Source organism: Pyrus communis, chromosome 4, assembly GCF_963583255.1.
Source record: "Pyrus communis chromosome 4, drPyrComm1.1, whole genome shotgun sequence".
In the NCBI taxonomy this organism is placed as follows: Eukaryota; Viridiplantae; Streptophyta; class Magnoliopsida; order Rosales; family Rosaceae; genus Pyrus; species Pyrus communis.
Window position 1 is genome coordinate 5,022,356 of NC_084806.1, and position 18,132 is coordinate 5,040,487.

The 18,132-nt window shown below is 36.8% G+C and overlaps 4 protein-coding genes across 8 annotated transcripts; 3 read left to right on the forward strand and 1 right to left on the reverse strand.

Moving 5' to 3' along the window:
• Nucleotides 1-1,536: 1,536 nt before the first annotated feature.
• On the forward strand, nucleotides 1,537-3,724 carry LOC137732387 (xyloglucan O-acetyltransferase 1-like). Of its 2 annotated transcripts, XR_011068334.1 has the most exons (3): nucleotides 1,537-1,894; nucleotides 2,042-3,263; nucleotides 3,356-3,724. XR_011068334.1 is itself a non-coding variant. In XM_068471696.1 (2 exons), the coding sequence occupies exons 1-2, from the start codon at nucleotides 1,675-1,677 to the stop codon at nucleotides 3,127-3,129; spliced, it is 1,308 nt and encodes a 435-aa protein (XP_068327797.1). In that variant the 5' UTR covers nucleotides 1,537-1,674; the 3' UTR covers nucleotides 3,130-3,724. The 2 variants fall into 2 exon arrangements, 1 of the variants encoding a protein (XP_068327797.1); XM_068471696.1 differs by having other exon boundaries at nucleotides 2,042-3,724.
• An 884-nt stretch (nucleotides 3,725-4,608) lies between these two features.
• On the forward strand, nucleotides 4,609-6,653 carry LOC137732195 (GCN5-related N-acetyltransferase 5, chloroplastic-like). 2 transcript variants are annotated; one of them, XM_068471495.1, is made up of 3 exons: nucleotides 4,609-5,482; nucleotides 5,780-6,087; nucleotides 6,196-6,653. In XM_068471495.1, the coding sequence occupies exons 1-2, from the start codon at nucleotides 4,728-4,730 to the stop codon at nucleotides 6,048-6,050; spliced, it is 1,026 nt and encodes a 341-aa protein (XP_068327596.1). In that variant the 5' UTR covers nucleotides 4,609-4,727; the 3' UTR covers nucleotides 6,051-6,087; nucleotides 6,196-6,653. The 2 variants fall into 2 exon arrangements, with proteins under 2 accessions (XP_068327596.1, XP_068327597.1); XM_068471496.1 differs by having other exon boundaries at nucleotides 6,201-6,653.
• A 150-nt stretch (nucleotides 6,654-6,803) lies between these two features.
• LOC137732194 (probable serine/threonine-protein kinase PBL28) lies at nucleotides 6,804-8,848 on the reverse strand. Of its 3 annotated transcripts, none has more exons than XM_068471493.1 (7): nucleotides 8,779-8,848; nucleotides 8,486-8,676; nucleotides 8,197-8,395; nucleotides 7,935-8,098; nucleotides 7,732-7,836; nucleotides 7,276-7,398; nucleotides 6,804-7,185 (listed from the first exon to the last, which is right to left on the reverse strand). In XM_068471493.1, exons 1-7 carry the CDS (start codon nucleotides 8,846-8,848, stop codon nucleotides 6,946-6,948), a joined length of 1,092 nt encoding a protein of 363 aa, XP_068327594.1. In that variant the 3' UTR covers nucleotides 6,804-6,945. The 3 variants fall into 3 exon arrangements, with proteins under 3 accessions (XP_068327594.1, XP_068327593.1, XP_068327592.1); XM_068471492.1 differs by having other exon boundaries at nucleotides 8,740-8,848; XM_068471491.1 differs by having other exon boundaries at nucleotides 6,804-7,398.
• A 2,505-nt stretch (nucleotides 8,849-11,353) lies between these two features.
• On the forward strand, nucleotides 11,354-12,231 carry LOC137731785 (MLP-like protein 423). The gene is made up of 2 exons (XM_068471005.1): nucleotides 11,354-11,637; nucleotides 11,772-12,231. Exons 1-2 carry the CDS (start codon nucleotides 11,448-11,450, stop codon nucleotides 12,041-12,043), a joined length of 462 nt encoding a protein of 153 aa, XP_068327106.1. The 5' UTR covers nucleotides 11,354-11,447; the 3' UTR covers nucleotides 12,044-12,231.
• Nucleotides 12,232-18,132: the final 5,901 nt, after the last annotated feature.

Genomic DNA, 18,132 nt, shown 5'->3' on the forward strand with positions numbered 1-18,132 from the left:
TCGTCATATTAAAATAGTTGAAGAGGATCAAAAGATATAAATCAACACATAATGTGTGAGAAATAAAAATAAATGTGCGGATAACACCTCTCTTTGTATATATGGTTTAGGTGAGAGTAACCTAAATAATGATACAATATGTGGTGCAGGTGCTGCATCCCGCTCTTTTAGGCTTTTTAGATGTTTCACAATTCACATGATTATTATTTGACTTTATAGATGCAATTTGCATTTGTATTACATAGGTACTAAGGGGGTCTTGTAACAGAAGGATGATTCTCTTCCTTCCTAATTCTTTTTTTTTTTTTTTTTTGTTTGAATGATTACGGTTAAACCACGTTAATATTTTATACAGATAATAAGATTTTGCCTCGCTGCAGTTGAAGGTAAATACTTAATTCGTTGTCTGTATGAGATGTCATTGTAGTGTTGATATAGATGTTGACATGTTTGGACAACATGTTGATATGGTTTTGGTATATCTCCACATCTTGCCAGACTGCTAGTTATTAGATGAGTATTAATATGTTGTCGAGTATTTCGCTTTAGCTATGAACAGAGCGGAATCTCCTTAAGAAGAATGTGGCCATACAAAAGTAGTGTTAGATAATGGATTTCACAACAAAATAAAAGTTTTCATCATCCAATATGAATAACATTTTGTTGGACTTTACTTTGGTTTCGAAGCATACAAGGAGCAGGTGACAAATGTCAGACTTGTAAGTTGTAACCCTGGTTTCTTGTTGTAAAGGTAATTCCATTTAGGGCTCAAAGCCATCGATAATTGCAATGATTGGAGAAAAAAACGTACTTTAGGGCTCAAAGACGATCTTATCCTCACCAAACCTATGGTTACAAAGGAATATGTGACATGTCCCTCTAAAAGAAGGGCAGTTTTGACGTTTTACTGTCCCAAATTACAGAGTATAGTAACCTTACCGACAGTGTACGTACACATCCTAGACAAAAAGAAAGAGACCAAGTAATTATAAGGATGTGTTATTGGCATTTCAAAAATCTTATTTTCCACTCCTTACAAGTGTATTTTTTTCTTTATAAATATAGAAAGTTTGGAGTGTGAAATGAGAATTTTGAACTGCCAATAACAATTCCCTAATTATATTATTTGTTTGAAGAAAACAAAAAAACCAACCCAAAAAAAGATGTTTTAAAAGATAAACGTTGTCCCACTTAGTATTGCGATCTAGTAGTATTTTTCTTTATTTATAAATGAGAGGTTTATATTTGATTTTCGTTAAAGAAAAATTTAAATCAGATTATTGCTAACTTATTATGAGACTAAACATATATTTTTTTTTAACGTAAATAACATCGTTTATTAAAAAAAAAAAAAAAAAACAACCGTCCCAGAAAAAACAAAAGAAGAAGGGCAAAGCAGAAGTAGAGTCCACATGTTGCAGACAGGTGTGAAGGCAACAATCACAAACCGAAAAAGTGGTCTGGATTTGTAATTAGTTGGCCAACCAGAGAGATAATGGGATTTCTATTTGACTGAATCATTCATCCCACAACAGGCTTCTCCCTCTCTCTCTCTCTCTCTCTCTCTAGAAGCTTAATCCAGCTCAAAAAGCACTTTTCTATCTTCCTCTCAGCTGATAGATTAAGCATTTTACCAGAAAAAAAAAAAAAAGTAAAAAATACAGGGACTTTGAAATGGCAAGCCCTTTCAAAGACCAATCTCATCACTCATTATCTCTGGCCAAAAAGCTCTTGCCTTATGCAATCTATGTCCTCCTCCCCATTGCTGTAATCCGCTTGTACTTATACACTCCCTCTCTCCCTCTCACCTCCACAGATCACCTCCCTCACTCCAGAGAAATTACCATCTCAACCTCCTCTCCTACTCCATTACCCCACATTTCCTCCTCTCAAGGTACTTACTAAAAGCATTTTTCTGTGCAGTTATCTTTTTCTTTAATTTTTCCAGTTGGATTTGTTTTCTAGGTACAAGGCTTGAATCTTTATCGTAGATAACAAAGATTTTGCCTTATATTTTTTGTTGGGTTTTTGTTGTGTGCAGAAAAGGCTAAAGAAACTACATCTACATGTGACTACACCAGGGGCAAATGGGTCCATGAAAAGCTGGATCCTTTGTACAATGGCACAACCTGTGGGACAATCAAGGAAGGTCAGAACTGCATCACTCATGGAAGAACTGATTTGGGTTATCTCTATTGGAGGTGGAAACCCAGCAAGTGCCAGCTCCCCAGGTTTGAACCCAGCACTTTTCTCCAACTCATTAGCAACAAGCACATAGCTTTTGTGGGGGATTCCATGGCCAGGAACCAGTTGGAGTCCCTCCTCTGCATGCTTGCCACTGCCTCTCCTCCCAACCTTGTTTACACAGATGGGGAGGAGAGGAAGTTTAGGAGATGGAATTTCCCGTCCCACAATGCCAATGTGTCGGTTTATTGGTCACCATTTCTTGTGAAAGGGGTTGAGAAATCACCAAATGGTCCAAATTATAATAAATTGTATTTGGATCAAGTTAATGAGAGGTGGGCCGCAGATTTGGGGGGATTTGATATGATTGTATTGTCAGTTGGGCATTGGTTTTTGCACCCAGCAGTGTATTTTGAGGGGGATGATGTTTTGGGGTGCCATTTTTGCCCTGGATTAAACCACACTGAGATTGGATTCTATGATGTGTTGAGGAAAGCTGTGAGGACTACTCTCAATACCATAATTGAGAGGAGAGGGAATGGGAATGGGATTGATGTGGTTCTGACGACGTTTTCGCCTGCGCATTTTGAAGGGGAATGGGACGAGATTGGGGCTTGTTCAAAGACCAAACCCTACAAGGAGGGGGAGAAGCAGCTTGAAGGGATGGATGCCGAGATGAGGCAGCTTGAAGTGGAAGAAGTGGAAGCGGCTAGGGCAAATGGGAAGAAATTCGTAGGGTTTAGGCTGGAGGCATTGGATGTGACAAAATTGTCCTTGATGAGGCCAGATGGACATCCAGGGCCTTACATGAATAAGTTTCCATTTGCTGATGGGGTACCTGAGAGGGTGCAGAATGATTGTGTGCATTGGTGCTTACCAGGGCCAATTGACACATGGAATGAGATTCTGCTGGAGGTTATGAAGAAATGGAAACAAAGGAAGTGAATTGAGGAGAAGAACTTTCATGTAACGGTGATGCTACTGTGGCGGTATTCCAAGCCGCACTTCAATGTTGGAAAATTAGCTTTGACATTGCGTGATTGGTTTGGAATAGTGACTCGATGGCATCCCCGTTGTTTGTAAGTTTCTTTCGAGAATTAAGGAGAGCAAAATGAGTTATTACTGAATCAGATTGATGGGTTTTGTTTGTTTGTTTCATTCTTGTTCCCAGTTTGTGTGGTGGTTACGAATCTGGGGGAAGGCCAAATGAAGAGGAAGACAAACTGCATTGACTGTTGTTCTGTTGTAATGGAAGAATGAGTTGATTGTTAGATTTGTTGGAGAAGGTTTGAGAGGGGGGCAGACAAAAAAGTGAGTTACGCTGGTTGGTCAAGGTGGTGTGTTTGCTCCGTTACATCTTAGTTCGAATCTCTTGCCACGTTGACTACAATTTTCAGCCTTCAAATTCTGTTCCAATATTTTGGGGAATTTGTGTGGTTGCAAGTTTGTATCTTTTAAATGTGTCTTGCTTCCCAACTTTTATGGACATTTCTAACCTGAACGAAATGGAAATACCTTAAATTTTTCAAAGTAAGTATGTCATAATTCGGAGTACTCTTCGGCTCGATTGGTATTCTATTTGAGTTCCACCTTTTGAACTCGAAAAAAATTTTGAGTTACAATTCAAGATTCTTGTTTGGTAGGCAATTCCTGAAAATACAATTCAAAAAGAACTCAAAACACAAAAGCCTATTTGTTAAAAACACAAAAAGTATGTTTTTAAACATTTTGGATCTTGCCTCTCTCTGTTGCATCCCTCTCTCGAAGGCCAAGACAAATCGACGGTGATGAACAATCAGAGAGAGAAGAATCACAGATTCGATTTGTTTCTCTTGCGATTTTAAAGTTAATGAATTTTAGATCTGAAATCAATGACGCGATAGGCCTCTCTTGCCGCAAGGGAGAGAGAGATATGGGACTGGCCACGGCTTTTGAACGTGATCTAAATTCTAAATCTTAAGAATTTTTATATTTTAACCGTTCATCATCGTACATTATGAAGTTAATTTTTATTAAATATTATTTATATTTAATTTGAAATAAAAAATTTAAAATAATTTCTAAATACGAGAAGGGATGGGCAGTAGAGAGATTGTACCGCGTGTACGAAAGTTTTGTTTTGTCTTTTGAGGTTCTAAACTTTATAATTTCGTTTTAAGAATGAATTTTTTAGTAGTTTGAGAAGTTGACTACTAAACATGTTCTTAAATTTAAAAAATTTAAATCAAACTAAGAAAAATTAATTTTTGAGTTCAATTTTCAAGTAAGATGTCAGATAGTTGATGTCAAAGTAGCCTTTCGATACTCAAAGGTATTATTAACGTTATCCAAAGTTGCTTTAACTGGCTTCACTAATTTGATATTTCGATAAAAATTGACCGTATAATATATGATTGAAAAATTCTCGGAATCACAGAGAAGATCCGGAGGATCTTCTTTTCTTGAGATGTATGTCAATTCAAGTGTGATTTGAACTCCACACAAAGTGTGTGTAACAGAAGTAATCATCAACTGTTTCGCTTCCATCCTCCACCGTGAGTTCTATGGCCGCAACTGTTTCACTCTCGTTCTCTTTAGATCCACAGCACCACCACCACTGCCATCTCTACCACTTCAGTCCCCGCCAAACCCTTCCCTTCCCTCCGTCAACCTCCTCATCTCTTAGTCTTCCCCCCAAATACCCACTTTCTATTTTCCCCAATTCGGACCGTTTCGCCTTCAAGTCTTCCTCCTCCCCATCTCGTTCTTCCACTACCACCACCGCTACTGATTCCACTACTACTGATTCCGCAGCTACTACTTTAACAGTTTCGTCATTCCTTGAATACCCACTTCGAACATGTAAGTTTCTGAGCAATGAAGAGCTCGAGCAGCTCAAACTCCTCGAGGGTTTCAGGTATTACCAGGAATTGGAATCTGGGTCGATGTGGGTTCGGGTGATGAGGCCGGAAGAGTTGGACATCACCGTTGGGTTGCTCGCCGAGTCGTTTGCGGAGTCGATGCTTTTGCCTTCTGGGTACGTGTCTGTGCTGGGATACTTGGTCAAGCAGTACTTGTTTGAGAGAATGGAGCTGCTTCCCAACACTGCCACGCTCATGGGGTTTTACAGAAGAAAAAAAGAAGAGGGAAAGGCAGAAGAAGAACAACTGGAAGAAGTAGAAGATGAAGTTGAGCTTTTGGCGGGGACTGTGGAAGTTTGCTTTAACAAAAAGGGGGCCAATGCTTCTCCTCCCACACCAACTCCTCCCAAGAATTCGCCTTATATAAGTAACATGGCCGTGAAAAAGTCGCTTCGGAGGTTCGATTTGCTTCCCCAATTGAAGCTTTTACCTTATCATTTGTTTGTTTCTTAGGCTTGTTATAACTTACAACTGGAAAATTTGGGGTCCTTATGTGCTTGTCACAATTGTATTGCATTGCATTTTTGTCGTAATTTGCAGATTGAATCCATTGAGTTTTTGTAATTGTATTGTTTTTTGAACTGACTGATCACAGGACTACTCATCATACAACACTAGTTAAAAAAAACAAACAGCCTTTTCTTTACGGTGTTGCGAATGGAGCTGGATTTAAGATATGGTTTTGTGAATTTCAGGAGGGGCATTGGCTGGCATCTTTTGAAGGCAAGCGAGGAACTAATCTCGCAGATGAGTTCCTCAAGAGAGGTGTACTTGCATTGCAGGATGATTGACACAGCTCCATTCAACATGTATAAAAAAGCAGGATACGACGTTGTAAAGACAGATAACATTTTGGTTATGTTGCTGTTGCAGAGGCGCAAGCACTTAATGTGCAAGAAAATTCCAGTGTTAAACAGCTTTTCGGAATCAGATACGTCATGCTCTGAAGAGGAATCAACACCATGAATGTATATATGTGAACATCATAATATGTGTCTCTGAGGTACACATGCAGTTACTGCCACAATCTTTTTTTGTAGAATGTACCGATAAATCATCGTGCAGATAAATCTCATACTGTTGCCTTTTCCTTAAATCCAATTTTGTCCAGGATAGATGATTAGAGGCATTGAGGAGGTTGTGAGGATTATCCAGCTCAGTTGACGTCTTTGTAGAATGCTTGATCCTATGAGCCGATTGCTTGCATTTTGTGATGTGTATGGTAGAGTTCTGGCTTGCTGCAGGTAATCTCATCAGGCAAGTCCATTTCTTGTATGCCATATGTAGTCCTAGACTCCTAACCTTAATGCAAACATATAGTTCAATGACCGTATCCACTCTAGTTTTGGTGCATGTGAGTTAGAAATTGTATATACATAATCTTGAAGTTTAATACAAGGAATATATTTCGGGAGCTTTGAGTGCAATAAAAGTTCTAGAATTTGCTCCAAACAATCCCTCCCTCCCTCCATTTTCTTTTCTAGCTTTGGCGTCTGTTGCTTCAGTGATGTGCTTTTCTTCTTGAAGAATTCGAGTAAATAGATTAAGAAACGATAGAGATACATGAAATTGTAATATGCTTCTCTCTTGCTTGTGACTGTAAACTCATACCGAAAACATATATAAAGTACAAATTACATATACTCGGAGTTTAACAGTATATAATTTACAATCGCAAAGGTTGTAAAGTTTCCAAAACATAGTGATACAAGAAAATGATGCCCTCTTATCTTTGATTTCATTCATTATTAATTTACGTCGTAGACTCCCTTGGTCTCACCAAGTTTTGAAGATTCAACAATTCTTTTATTAGAAGAAGTAAAGGATTTCAATTTTGTTGTACATAATCTTCACCCTGCAATTAGAATGTGCGTTTATTGGGAGCCACGGCCACTCCCAAGCTTTTCGCATTTGTATAGATTATCAGCTGGAGCTCTTTTACACATTCTGCCATGGAAGGTCTCTCACTGCTCTCAGGACGCACACACCGTGATGCCAGGTTTGCAAACATAGCTATAGATTCCATGGTGTATGAACTTCGACCCATCTCAGAATCTATCACCTTGCGTAGTTTCTTCCGATCATTCAATATGTGTCTTACCTGTAACATATCAACTTTGGTCATGTTTAATGACCTAACATACTTAACCAGCATAATAAGTAGGATTAGGAGTGAGAAAAGATTTCCTACCTGTAGCACAAGGTTTTGATCATTTGGTCCCAAGGTAATGTCAACGGCTTGACGTCCAGTCAGAAGTTCAAGAAGAACCACTCCAAATGCATAAACATCACTTTGTAAAGTGAGTTTTCCGGTCTGTTTCCAAATACACCTCTTGTTATATAAGTGTAGCATTGTTTTTTTCTATGAATAATATGATCAAAAATATCTTACGAGCATTCATTTGTGAGTTAAATGTATAAAAGTGAAAATTAGAGGAAGCAGCATGCATCACAAGCATATATAACGTGGAGCTTATGAAATTTCTGGAGAAAATTCGTCGTTGTGTCAAACTATATTGCTTCTGTTCGCCTATTTTTACAGTACTGAACACGGAGAAGTTGCAGAATGCATGAAATTTAATAGATTATATTTGTTTGAGAAACAAAACTTTAAATGCAGCCATATGGAGTGTTCAAAGATGCATACCGATGTATACTCGGGATCAAAGTAGCCAAATGTTCCGAGCACTCTAGCAGTCGCTTGTATTTCCTGGCCCTCCGGCATCATCGTGGCAAGTCCAAAGTCCGATATCTGCATGAAATCGTGATTAAATTTCAGCTGCATATGTTCTGTTCAAAGTTCAAAAGCAACCTGACGCAAAATTTCAAATCAAGTAAACTTGTTTTTACCTTTGCTTCAAAGTTGTCGCTTAAAAGAATATTGGTGGATTTGAAATCTCTGTGAACAATAGGAATCCCTACGGCAGAACTAGAATGCAGATACGCTAGTCCCCTTGCTGCTCCAAGTGCCAGCTTGAGCCGTCGAGGCCAATCCATTTTCGCTACCCCAATCGCTGTCATACGATTAAAGATTGTTCTGAAGATTAGCAAACTGATTAATTATTCACATGTTAATTAAGCATGTATATGCATTCCTAGTTGAAAATCCAACCGTTTAAGTGATCTTGTAGGTTCCCTTTCTGCATATATTCATATACCAGAAATCGTTGCTTCCCGTCAGCACAATAGCCGATCAAAGAAACCAAATTTGGGTGTTCAAGTCTGCTCAAGATATCTACTTCGACCCGAAATTCTCGTTCTCCCTCGGCTGCTTTAAAAGGTGGGAGCTCCATTTTTTTTATCGCTACAACCTTTACATTCCAAAACAGAGTGCATATTAGTATGTGCATGGAAATCTGAGTTCTTCAAAATTCCAGAAACTAATAACTAAAGAAATATACCTCTCCCGACCGCAAAGTTCCCCGGTATACACGCCCAAACCCTCCCTTTCCGAGCAAATTTTCCTCACTGAAGGAGCATGATGCCTCTTCCATTTCTTTGAGTGTGAAAATTGATGAGCCATGGTGGTGTCTTTTGGTGAGTTGGGGGGTTTGATCCTCGAGCTGCCAGTACTCCACCGGTTTATAAATCCCTGAAAGGTGATCACACGTAAATCATAACGAAAAGTTGGCATCAAACACTTTGCAAACAAAGCTGCAGGGAAAGAGAAGAACAATAAGAAGAAAGAACGTACAGGGGTCTGTAAGGTAATGGGACTTTGATCGCCGGCACTTGTTCCAGGCCGAAACCAGACCAAAAGGCATAATGGTTCTTAGGTTTGTTTGATCCAGTTTTCTTCTCAGCATTAAGGATTGAAATGCATGGGAGGGTAGAAAACGAAGTCGAAATTTTCATAGTTTGAAAAATACAGAAGAAGAAAAAATAAATTATATTATGAGAATTGGGTCGAGAGTGTACGTATAGAGCAACTGAAGTTGGATTAGGAGAGTACTCAACAAATCATCCGCCAATAGCCCTAAACGGTAGCTCTCACTGCACAAACAAGTACAACAACAAATTGTATCCCACTAAGTGAGGTCAGGTGTACGGATCCTACAATGCGGCCACTGCGCTCAGTTTTGTGCTAAATCTTTCGTTAGCTCCACCTCCAAGTATTCCATGTCTGTTCTTAGTATCTCTTTCCAATTCTTCATAGGTCTTCATCTACCCGTTTTGCCTTGAACCTCTGCTTCATAATCGCATCTTCTAACTGGAGCATCTATATATCATCAGTTCACATGTTATACCACCTTAACCGATTTTCATTCATCTTATCTTTAATTGCGGCCACTTCTATTTTTTCTTGGATATCTCGTTCCTAATTATATCCTTTCACTTGTCTACACATCCAACAAACAAGTACTTGAAGAAAAAGAAAAAAAAGAGAGAAAGGAAAAGTTGGTATTGCTTTTTGCTTGCTTACTATTGGATGATGAGGAAGGTGTTTGACAAGGAAATTGAAGCTACTGCAACAACTTTTTTTGTTACATTTTTACAATTTTCTCAACGAAAAAAAAAAAACCAAAGGGGTTTGCAGTTGAGAGGGTGCTTTCATATGTTTGTCTCATCATTTTTTTTATTGTTTGATTTGTTACTATTTTCTATTATTTGAAAATTTGAAATGGACAATGTAATGAGATTATGAGATGCTCAGAATTAATGCAATTTTTGTCGCAATCAACACCAAAATGGGACCCAAAAAGTTTAGTATTATTTTTGGTTACTCAAGTATTATACTTTTTTTTTCTTCTAGTTGTGTGAAAAGGAGGGCGGAGTCGATGGGTAAATAATGCATGGTGTATATTTGACACATCAAACGTAGTCTATGCTTAACATTAATATTTATTTTGAAAAGGGTAATGTTAGGGAGATCAAAATTTTAAATTAAATTTACAAACCAAATAATGTCACCAATAGGAAATAAATACGTTAATTAACACTTAAATAATAATCCAATCATTAACAACCATATCTTTTGGTTTAAAATTTAGTTTAAAAATGCTAGAAAGATCAAATTATCCTATTGAAAAATGATAAACACAAACCAATTAATAGAGTGCATTTTTGCTCACCACCATTTAGTGTGGTGTATGTTTACCATCATATTTATCACCATTAGATGAGTTTGAATTTTGAGATTTGTGTTTATCCACTACACGAATCTCGAATTTCAAACTCATCGAACAATGATAAATAAAATGGTAAGTATACACTACACTAAATAATGGTGAGCAAAAATATTCCCCAATTAATATTAACTTTCATGTGTGCTCACACATAACACTAATCAGTTCACCTACTCTCAATTAAAGCACGGACAACATTCTCTGTGATTCATTTGAAAACAGTCTCCATTCATAATGGTTGTGCACTGTCGAGCAAACTCGCCCCTAACTTAGGTGAGTCGCCCTTCTCTATTAATATCATCTTTACAACGAGTAAATAATTTTGAAAATTTGTAGGAAATGATTGAGTTACAAATTTTAACTGTTGAACGGATCAAAATATATCAAATATTAATAGCATATTTATTAAATAATAAATATTAACCGTTATCGATCGAATATTAGTTATACATCGGATAAATATTGATAAAATATCAATTAAATATTATTGTTTTATTGATCAAATATTCCTTTAACATCTTATTATATAGTATAAAAAATTGCCAAAGATCAATTTTGCAGCTACGTTTTAGAACTTTTTATTTTTTTAAGTCATTTCCAACCCAAAGAGCTAAAGATAGTCCCGTCTAGAATTATAATCTTATAAGAAATTATATCTTAGTGACAATGTAGGCCATATTATACATCATCTCCAACCGCATGAGCTAAAAATAGCCTCTTAATAATTTATTAGTTTTAAGTTTAATTTTAAAAATAAAAAATTATTTAATTTGGCCATAATTCTAGAACAAAAACACCAATTAAAGTAATGAATAATGCTAGGGAGACTACATATGTAGACAAAATAAATGACATGAAAGTTGATGATTGGATTATTATTTAAGCGTTGATAAACGTCCTCATTTATATTGGTTACACATCATTTAATTTGCAAATTTTGTCTACAAAGTTAGTTTCTCTAGTTCCCCTATACTAATTGGGCGGCGTTCTCCTATGTCTTACATGATGCGTGTGAATGGTATCAATTTTGGTTGCGTTAGTTATGGAGGTTAATAAAGTGGCAGTTGAGCTAATTCCTACTGAATTTAAGACCTCCAGAGCACTCAAACTAGTATATATATGCATGCCTAATTCTCAGAAATCTCAACCAATTCTCTAAGCGATTAGTCAATTTCCTCTTATTCTATATAGTACACTCTTGTTCTAGCTCAAGCTAGCTACCACATTTTACATAACAATGGCTACATTTGATGGAAAGCTTGAGGTTGAAGTTGAGGTGAAGTCTCCTGCACAAAAGTTTTGGGAAGCCCTTAGGGACTCCACCACTGTCTTCCCCAAGGCATTCCCTCAGGACTACAAAAGCATCGATGTCCTCGAAGGCGATGGCAAAGCTGTCGGATCCGTTCGCCTTATTACATATGCTGACGGTACGTTCATCAGAATGTTCTTACTAGACTTATGTTATACTTAAATTTACAAATTCACGTCTGAGAGTGTGAGACAAATTTACAGTTTGACAAAAGAATGTTTTCTTATAAATAACGCATTTCCTTGCACGTAGATTCTGCACTTGTGAAAGTATCAAAGGAGACGATCGATGCAGTGGATGAAGTCGGAAAGGCCGTTGCTTATAAGGTGATCGACGGAGATCTGCTCAAGTACTACAAGAACTTCAAGTGCGTCCTAACCGTGACTCCCAAGGGAGACGGGAGCTTGGTGAAATGGTCATCGGTGTTTGAGAAAGCACACGAACAGGTTCCCGAACCAAGCATCATCAAGGATTTTGCTGTCAAGAACTTCCAGGAGCTCGATGCCTATGTTCTGGCTAATTAATTAATTACAAGCTTAATTGAGCTGGCTTTGGAGATCATTGGAGTTTTCCCTTAATATTTAATGGCCGAATAAATAAGATGAGTCGAAGTTGTATGGATGCTAATGCACAAAGCAGGTTTTATCTGAACCCTAGTTTGTAAGCAGCTTGTGCACCCTATAATATTTAAGGTTTTTATCTTTTACTTTTACATGCCAGTAATGTTTTCAGTGTTCGTGTTCCCCTACAGTTTGCTTGCCGTTATGATGATCATGATGTCCATTACTGTTTTGTGACCCGATGATTTTAGGATTTTCGCACGATGATCATGATATGCATTAGTGTTTTGTGACCCGACGCTTTTAGGTTTTTCTCACGTACTTATAAGAAGAAAAAGAAAAATGTCTTAAGTCGCACAAATAAATGATAAAAATAACGTTTTTGTTAGGGTAAGTTTACAAAAGACAGATGGAGTTGCTGTCATTGGACCCAATAATCAATTCCCTAGTGAGAGCCGACCAACAACTACCTTGGACGCTCGGATCACATTTATTGGCGAAAAATAATAAAACAAAAGTAAACCGCAAAGTTGATAAAGTTGTTGTAAAGGATTTCTAGTTTATTGGTCGACACGTGCAATTATTCATCCGAAATTCTGTGTTTAATTTTTTTTTTTTTTAATAAAGAACAAAAATAAAGCAATGTGATCTTCATTAATTACGTTAGAAACTGAAATAGAAATAAAAGTGGTATATCATTGTGACAAGAGGGAAATTAAAGTACAACGAGATATTATTTTTTGTGTCTATTTCTTTTTTTACGTGTAAGTTTTTTTATCTTAAAAAATAAAAGCATTTATATTCTTTGGCAATAAATATTTAAGTCAATAAGCAAAGATGAAGTCGTTGAGTAAGAACATCTCGAAAAGAACTGTCAAAGTTTTAATTAATTGTTGATGTGACTAATTGTATACAGATGTTAAATTTTTTTTTTAATGAATGTGTCAAATATTTTGTTTATTAATATATTGACCTCATAGATACATTAAACATTAAAAAATAATTAAATTGATTTTAGTTTGTATTCTATTGGTGTCAATGGGACTCATGCATTAAAAATGACAATTAGAAAGTAAAAGATCAAATGACTCAGCTATCACGTCATATAAAACATCTTTTTTAGAGAACAAGATGATGTCTTTAGTCCTAAATAGGTATTTGACACCTTTTTTTAGAAATGGCCTAAAGGAGGCGGCGGCAGATTGTCTGCCCTCGTGTTTGGGTGTCATTCTCATTCCCTCCTATTTTGTGCGGTCACGGTTAAGTCACGTCAACATTTTATATTGATATTTTTATAGAGATAATAAGATAAAAAATAATATGAATATAAAATATTGACGTAACTTAACCGTAACAGCACAAATAAAAAAGAATGAAAATGACACCTAAATAGAAGGTCAAACAATCTGGTTGTTGTCTTAATTGGAGGACGGGGAGATTTGGATCGATTGTCAAATGGGCCCATGTTGCGCTGTGGTCGTGTTGTTTTTATGGGTACTTCTACGTTGGGTTGTTGTGTGGGACTTTGGGTCTCAAATCGTCTGCCATCATCATAACGTCTACTAATACAAAGCCTGTCAAATCACTAATAACAAGCTACTTATATAATTTATCTACATAATCTTGCATGGATAATATTTGCGTTGCCTTTACAGGGGAATGAACATATCTTACAATTTGTAAATAGTACATTTTTATTGTATAAATTATATAATCTGAATTATTTGTATTCTTAATCTTCATTTGAAGATCATTTTTAAAAAATTTGTTTGAATCGGAGATCGTTAAGTCATCCAAATATGCTAAATACATGAAGAATTTATCATGAATATGTTATTAGTACTTGCACCGTCAATTTGTTACACACACACACACACACATTTCATATGAATATGTTATTAGTACTTACACCGTCGATTTGTTGTATATATATATATATATATGTATGTATGTATGTATGTACATTTCATATGATTGCATTTGTATCCGCATTTTATTTTTTTGTTCTTAACATGAAAACAATAGGCATGTTCCTTCTCACACAAACCAATACGAGCATCTTTACCGTTTAGTGAAAGGCAAAGACAAGGCAAGGGCAAGCGTATCTCCATTAGTATTTACTTTTATGCGACTTTATCAGTTTGAAAAGAATAAAGGGAACTTTAATGAAAAGCTCATTGTACTGTTCACTTTAACGAAAAACCACATTTTTATACTAAAAAGTCAATCTTGATACTATTCATTTTACCCTTTATTTTGTTGTTATAGTTAAAACTCAAAGGTTTTAAACATTTTTCATTAATTTTCCTAAAAATAAAAGCAAGGACAAGTGATGACAAATACTATTCACAAATATATATTTTTATTTTTTATACTTTGTTGACCTTATCCAGCAGAACCACAAACCAAATTAACACTCTCACCGTAGCTTCTACTACCAGTAAAACACAACACGTAATCATCTTCTTCTGGACTTTCTACTGAAAAGAAGTAATTTTGACCATGTACTGAGCATAAATTGTTGACAAATTAAACTTTGGGCATGAATTTCTGACCATGTTCAACGTGATGGAGCAAAGAAGATTGGAGAGCATTGTCAACTTTGGTGCGTTGACTACATATCCAACCTCGACCATCAGGAGAATAGATCTTCTCTGGATCTCTTCTACTAGAGTTATTGGATCAAGTGATTCGGACCTTTCAAATTTCATCCAACGGTCAAAAATTATTTCAGCTTTTAAGGGTCAAAACAGGTGGGCCGTTAGATGAAATTTAAAAGGTCCGAATCACTTGACTCAGTGACCTTGGTGGAAGAGATCCGGAGAGGATCTTTTCTCGACCATCAACACCTAAACATAGTGCTTTATATATCTTGCACAAGCCTATCCTGATGATGAACCCCTTGAAACCCATTTGCCAGTTACCATTTCAGTTGTAGGACCCACTTGTTGGTCGTCTGAAGTCAAGGCCTTACCAACAGGCTCTCCAAGGCCTGGCATCATGGGGAAATGATTCTCTTCGGATTCTTTTTGTCCGGATCCTCTAGATCCTCCCCTAAGGCCATCTCCAACCGAATGGTCCAGATGGCCGAAAATAGCCCGAAAACTGTCTCTAATCGAGGGCTAGACCAGAGAGCCTATGGGCCCCACGAAATCTGAAAGGGCCAAAGGGCTGACCGCATGCAGTCAGCTAGCCAGCCCGGGTTCCTGTCGGTTATATCAGACAATAATGCTTAAACAAAAATTTGAATCTAACGGCTAGCAAACTAGTCGTTGTATTCAAATTTTTTTTTGTTTTTTGGGCCAATTTTTTTATTTTATTTTAAATTCTTAAAAATTCTAATTTTTTTTCCTATAAATACCTAAACCATTCATTAAATTTAAGTTCTAATTTTTTTGGCTTTTTGGGCCAGTTACTGTTGTAGTTTTTAAATATAAGTTGTATTTTTTAAATTTAAGTTGTTGTTGGATTTGAATATAAGTTGTTGTAGTTTTTAAATTTAAATAATAAATTATGTTTGGCCATCAGTTGGAAACAGTTTTTTGTGACAGGGCTAAAACGAGCCCTATGGCCCTCGGTTGGAGACGGAGGCAAATATGGTCATGTACTATTCATTAAAATATTAATATCTTAGAGGGCTAGAGGGCTAGAGGGCTAAAACAAGCCCTCTGGCCAGCCCTCGGTTGGAGATGGCCTAACACTTGTCTTCTTCTCCTTTCTTTGTGGTTCTATAGCTACTGCTACCTCTATTTTCTTCTCTGCAATTATGTTGCAGGTTCTTCAAATTTTCTTCTTCTTTCTTCTCGTCGATTCTGCTGTGTTTTTTTTTTCTTAATTCTCCTATGCGGTTTTACTTGGTCAATCACGACGATCCCGATGATGCCGTCGTCTTCTCTGACATCCGCCCCTTTATCAACCATCCCGCAGTCACGAGGCAAAGAATCCAAGGCCGTTGCTGCCATCACAACCCCTTCTCAGTCTGACAGTCTTTTAGCCGTTCGATTTTCGTTTGAACGAACCAGATTGATGCATTCGGAGGATCCGCTCAAAAGTGATCTGGAGAGGATCCAGTTCTGACATCATGTAGCTGGGCACAGTTCGACATGCACAGTGGAGCCACCACTCGTCCTTCATAAAATGTATCGTCAGAGGTGCTTTGTGGGCTAAATGGCAACTCCAAATCCCTTACTCGCCTTCCACCAACCAGTTAGGCCATCTACAACTAAAAGAGCTAAACATAGCCCCGTCCAAAATTATAGCCCTGTAAAAATTATTTTTTATTTTTTGAACAAACAATACCCTTGTAGTATTACAAATTTTCCGCCATTTATCATTACTTGTAAGATAAAATACAACATAAATTGAAAACTTTATTATTTATTTATTTATTTAAAAACAGAATAAAACAAATAGTTAAGTAATAACTAAAAAAAATACTAAAACTAAATAGTAAAGGAGCAATACCAAACCTCTTGATATAACAAGAAATTTTTTTATTACTCCTTTACTTTCAAGAACTCATATACACTAAGACCAAAGTCTTATCCATTTATGGATGGAACTTCAACAACACCTAGGTCTAGAGGAAAATTATGAGCATTATGTTCATCCATAACTTCCATACCAAGGTTAGTGCGGTTAATAATATAACCTAAGTATTAATTACACGAACTTGACTATCAACTACAGATTGATTGAAATTAAAATCGTTTATGTCACATCCCAGTTTTGACTCTGTCGTAGCACGATATTGACTGCTTTGGGCTTACCATTCCCTCACAGATTTGTTTATGGGAACTCAGACGAGAACTTCCCAGTGGGTCACCCATCCTAGGATTGCTCTCGTCCGAACTCGCTTAACTTCGGAGTTCCGATGGAATCCGAAGCCAGTGAGTTCCCAAAAGGTCTTATGCTATAGGGAGGAAAATATGTACATATAAGACACATCACCCCCTCTCCATTGGTCGATGTGGGATCTTACAATTTAAGTTGAAAGTCATAGTGCTGATACCTAAAGTGGTGAACCAGATACCTACTACATGCCAAGCAACTAGGAAGAAGTGTAAAGAACGAGAATTGTTGAAATTAGCATATTGGAAGATCAATTGGCCAAAATAACCATGGGTGACTAGGATATTGCAGGTTTATTTCTCTTGACCGAATCTGTAACCTTCATTAGCAGATTCATTTTATGTGATTTCCCTGATGAAACTAGAGGCTACCAAAGACCTATGCATAACACTGAATAGGGAGCCGCCAAATACACCAGCTACGCCTAACATGTGAAATGGGTGTATAAGGATGTTATGCTCAGCTTGGAATACAATCATGAAATTTAAAGTACTAGAGATTCCTAGAGGCATACCATCAAAAAAGCTTCCTTGACCAATTGGATATCAAGAAAACAACAGTAGCAGTTGCAACGTGAGTTGAATATGCAACATGAGCTGAATATGCAACAGCTCGACACTAAAGGAGAGGTGGGTGCACTTAGGCTCACAATGAACTAGTAATAATGTGGTTCAAATTCGCATTTGACAAGAATCAAATATAAAACCTCTCACTTACAAGTGAAAAGGAATACCACTGACCATAATACTAAGTGGCTGCAAAAAACTATTTTTAAATGAACAGTCTTATGCTATATTCATATACCATCTCTAACCGAATGGGAGTCCTCGATAATTTATTAGTTTTAACTTTATATTTTAAATTTAGTAGTTAATTTAATTAAATTACCGTTGGATACTTTCAAATCTGGCCGTTAAATTTGAATCAATTATTACAACTGAGGTGTTGAGCCCCCAGAAAATGAACTAAGATGAGGGCTACATTTGGCTAGCCTAATGCCCCTTGGACCAATAATAGTCTGGTGGGCTCATATAATTATTGCCCAACCATCGGTTGAAGATGAGTTTTTTGGCAAATCATGCCCTTTTTTTGGCTTTTGGACATTGAGCCATCTCCATTAGAGATGACCTTAGAGATGCTCTAATCTTCTCAAATATATTTTTGACTAAAATTGAGGGTATTTTTGTTATTTTATCTTTATT

Bases quoted from the DNA above. Each gene is read 5' to 3' on its own strand.
- LOC137732387 (XM_068471696.1), top strand. From the start codon at position 1,675: ATGGCAAGCCCTTTCAAAGACCAATCTCATCACTCATTATCTCTGGCC. The intron at 1,895-2,041 runs GTACTTACTAAA...TGTTGTGTGCAG, and splicing joins CCACATTTCCTCCTCTCAAG to AAAAGGCTAAAGAAACTACA.
- LOC137732195 (XM_068471495.1), top strand. From the start codon at position 4,728: ATGGCCGCAACTGTTTCACTCTCGTTCTCTTTAGATCCACAGCACCAC. The intron at 5,483-5,779 runs GTTCGATTTGCT...TGTGAATTTCAG, and splicing joins GTGAAAAAGTCGCTTCGGAG to GAGGGGCATTGGCTGGCATC.
- LOC137732194 (XM_068471491.1), bottom strand. From the start codon at position 8,848: ATGCCTTTTGGTCTGGTTTCGGCCTGGAACAAGTGCCGGCGATCAAAG. The intron at 8,677-8,778 runs GTACGTTCTTTC...ATCACCTTTCAG, and splicing joins CCATTACCTTACAGACCCCT to GGATTTATAAACCGGTGGAG. The intron at 8,099-8,196 runs GTTGGATTTTCA...ATCGTATGACAG, and splicing joins CCTACAAGATCACTTAAACG to CGATTGGGGTAGCGAAAATG.
- LOC137731785 (XM_068471005.1), top strand. From the start codon at position 11,448: ATGGCTACATTTGATGGAAAGCTTGAGGTTGAAGTTGAGGTGAAGTCT. The intron at 11,638-11,771 runs GTACGTTCATCA...CCTTGCACGTAG, and splicing joins CCTTATTACATATGCTGACG to ATTCTGCACTTGTGAAAGTA.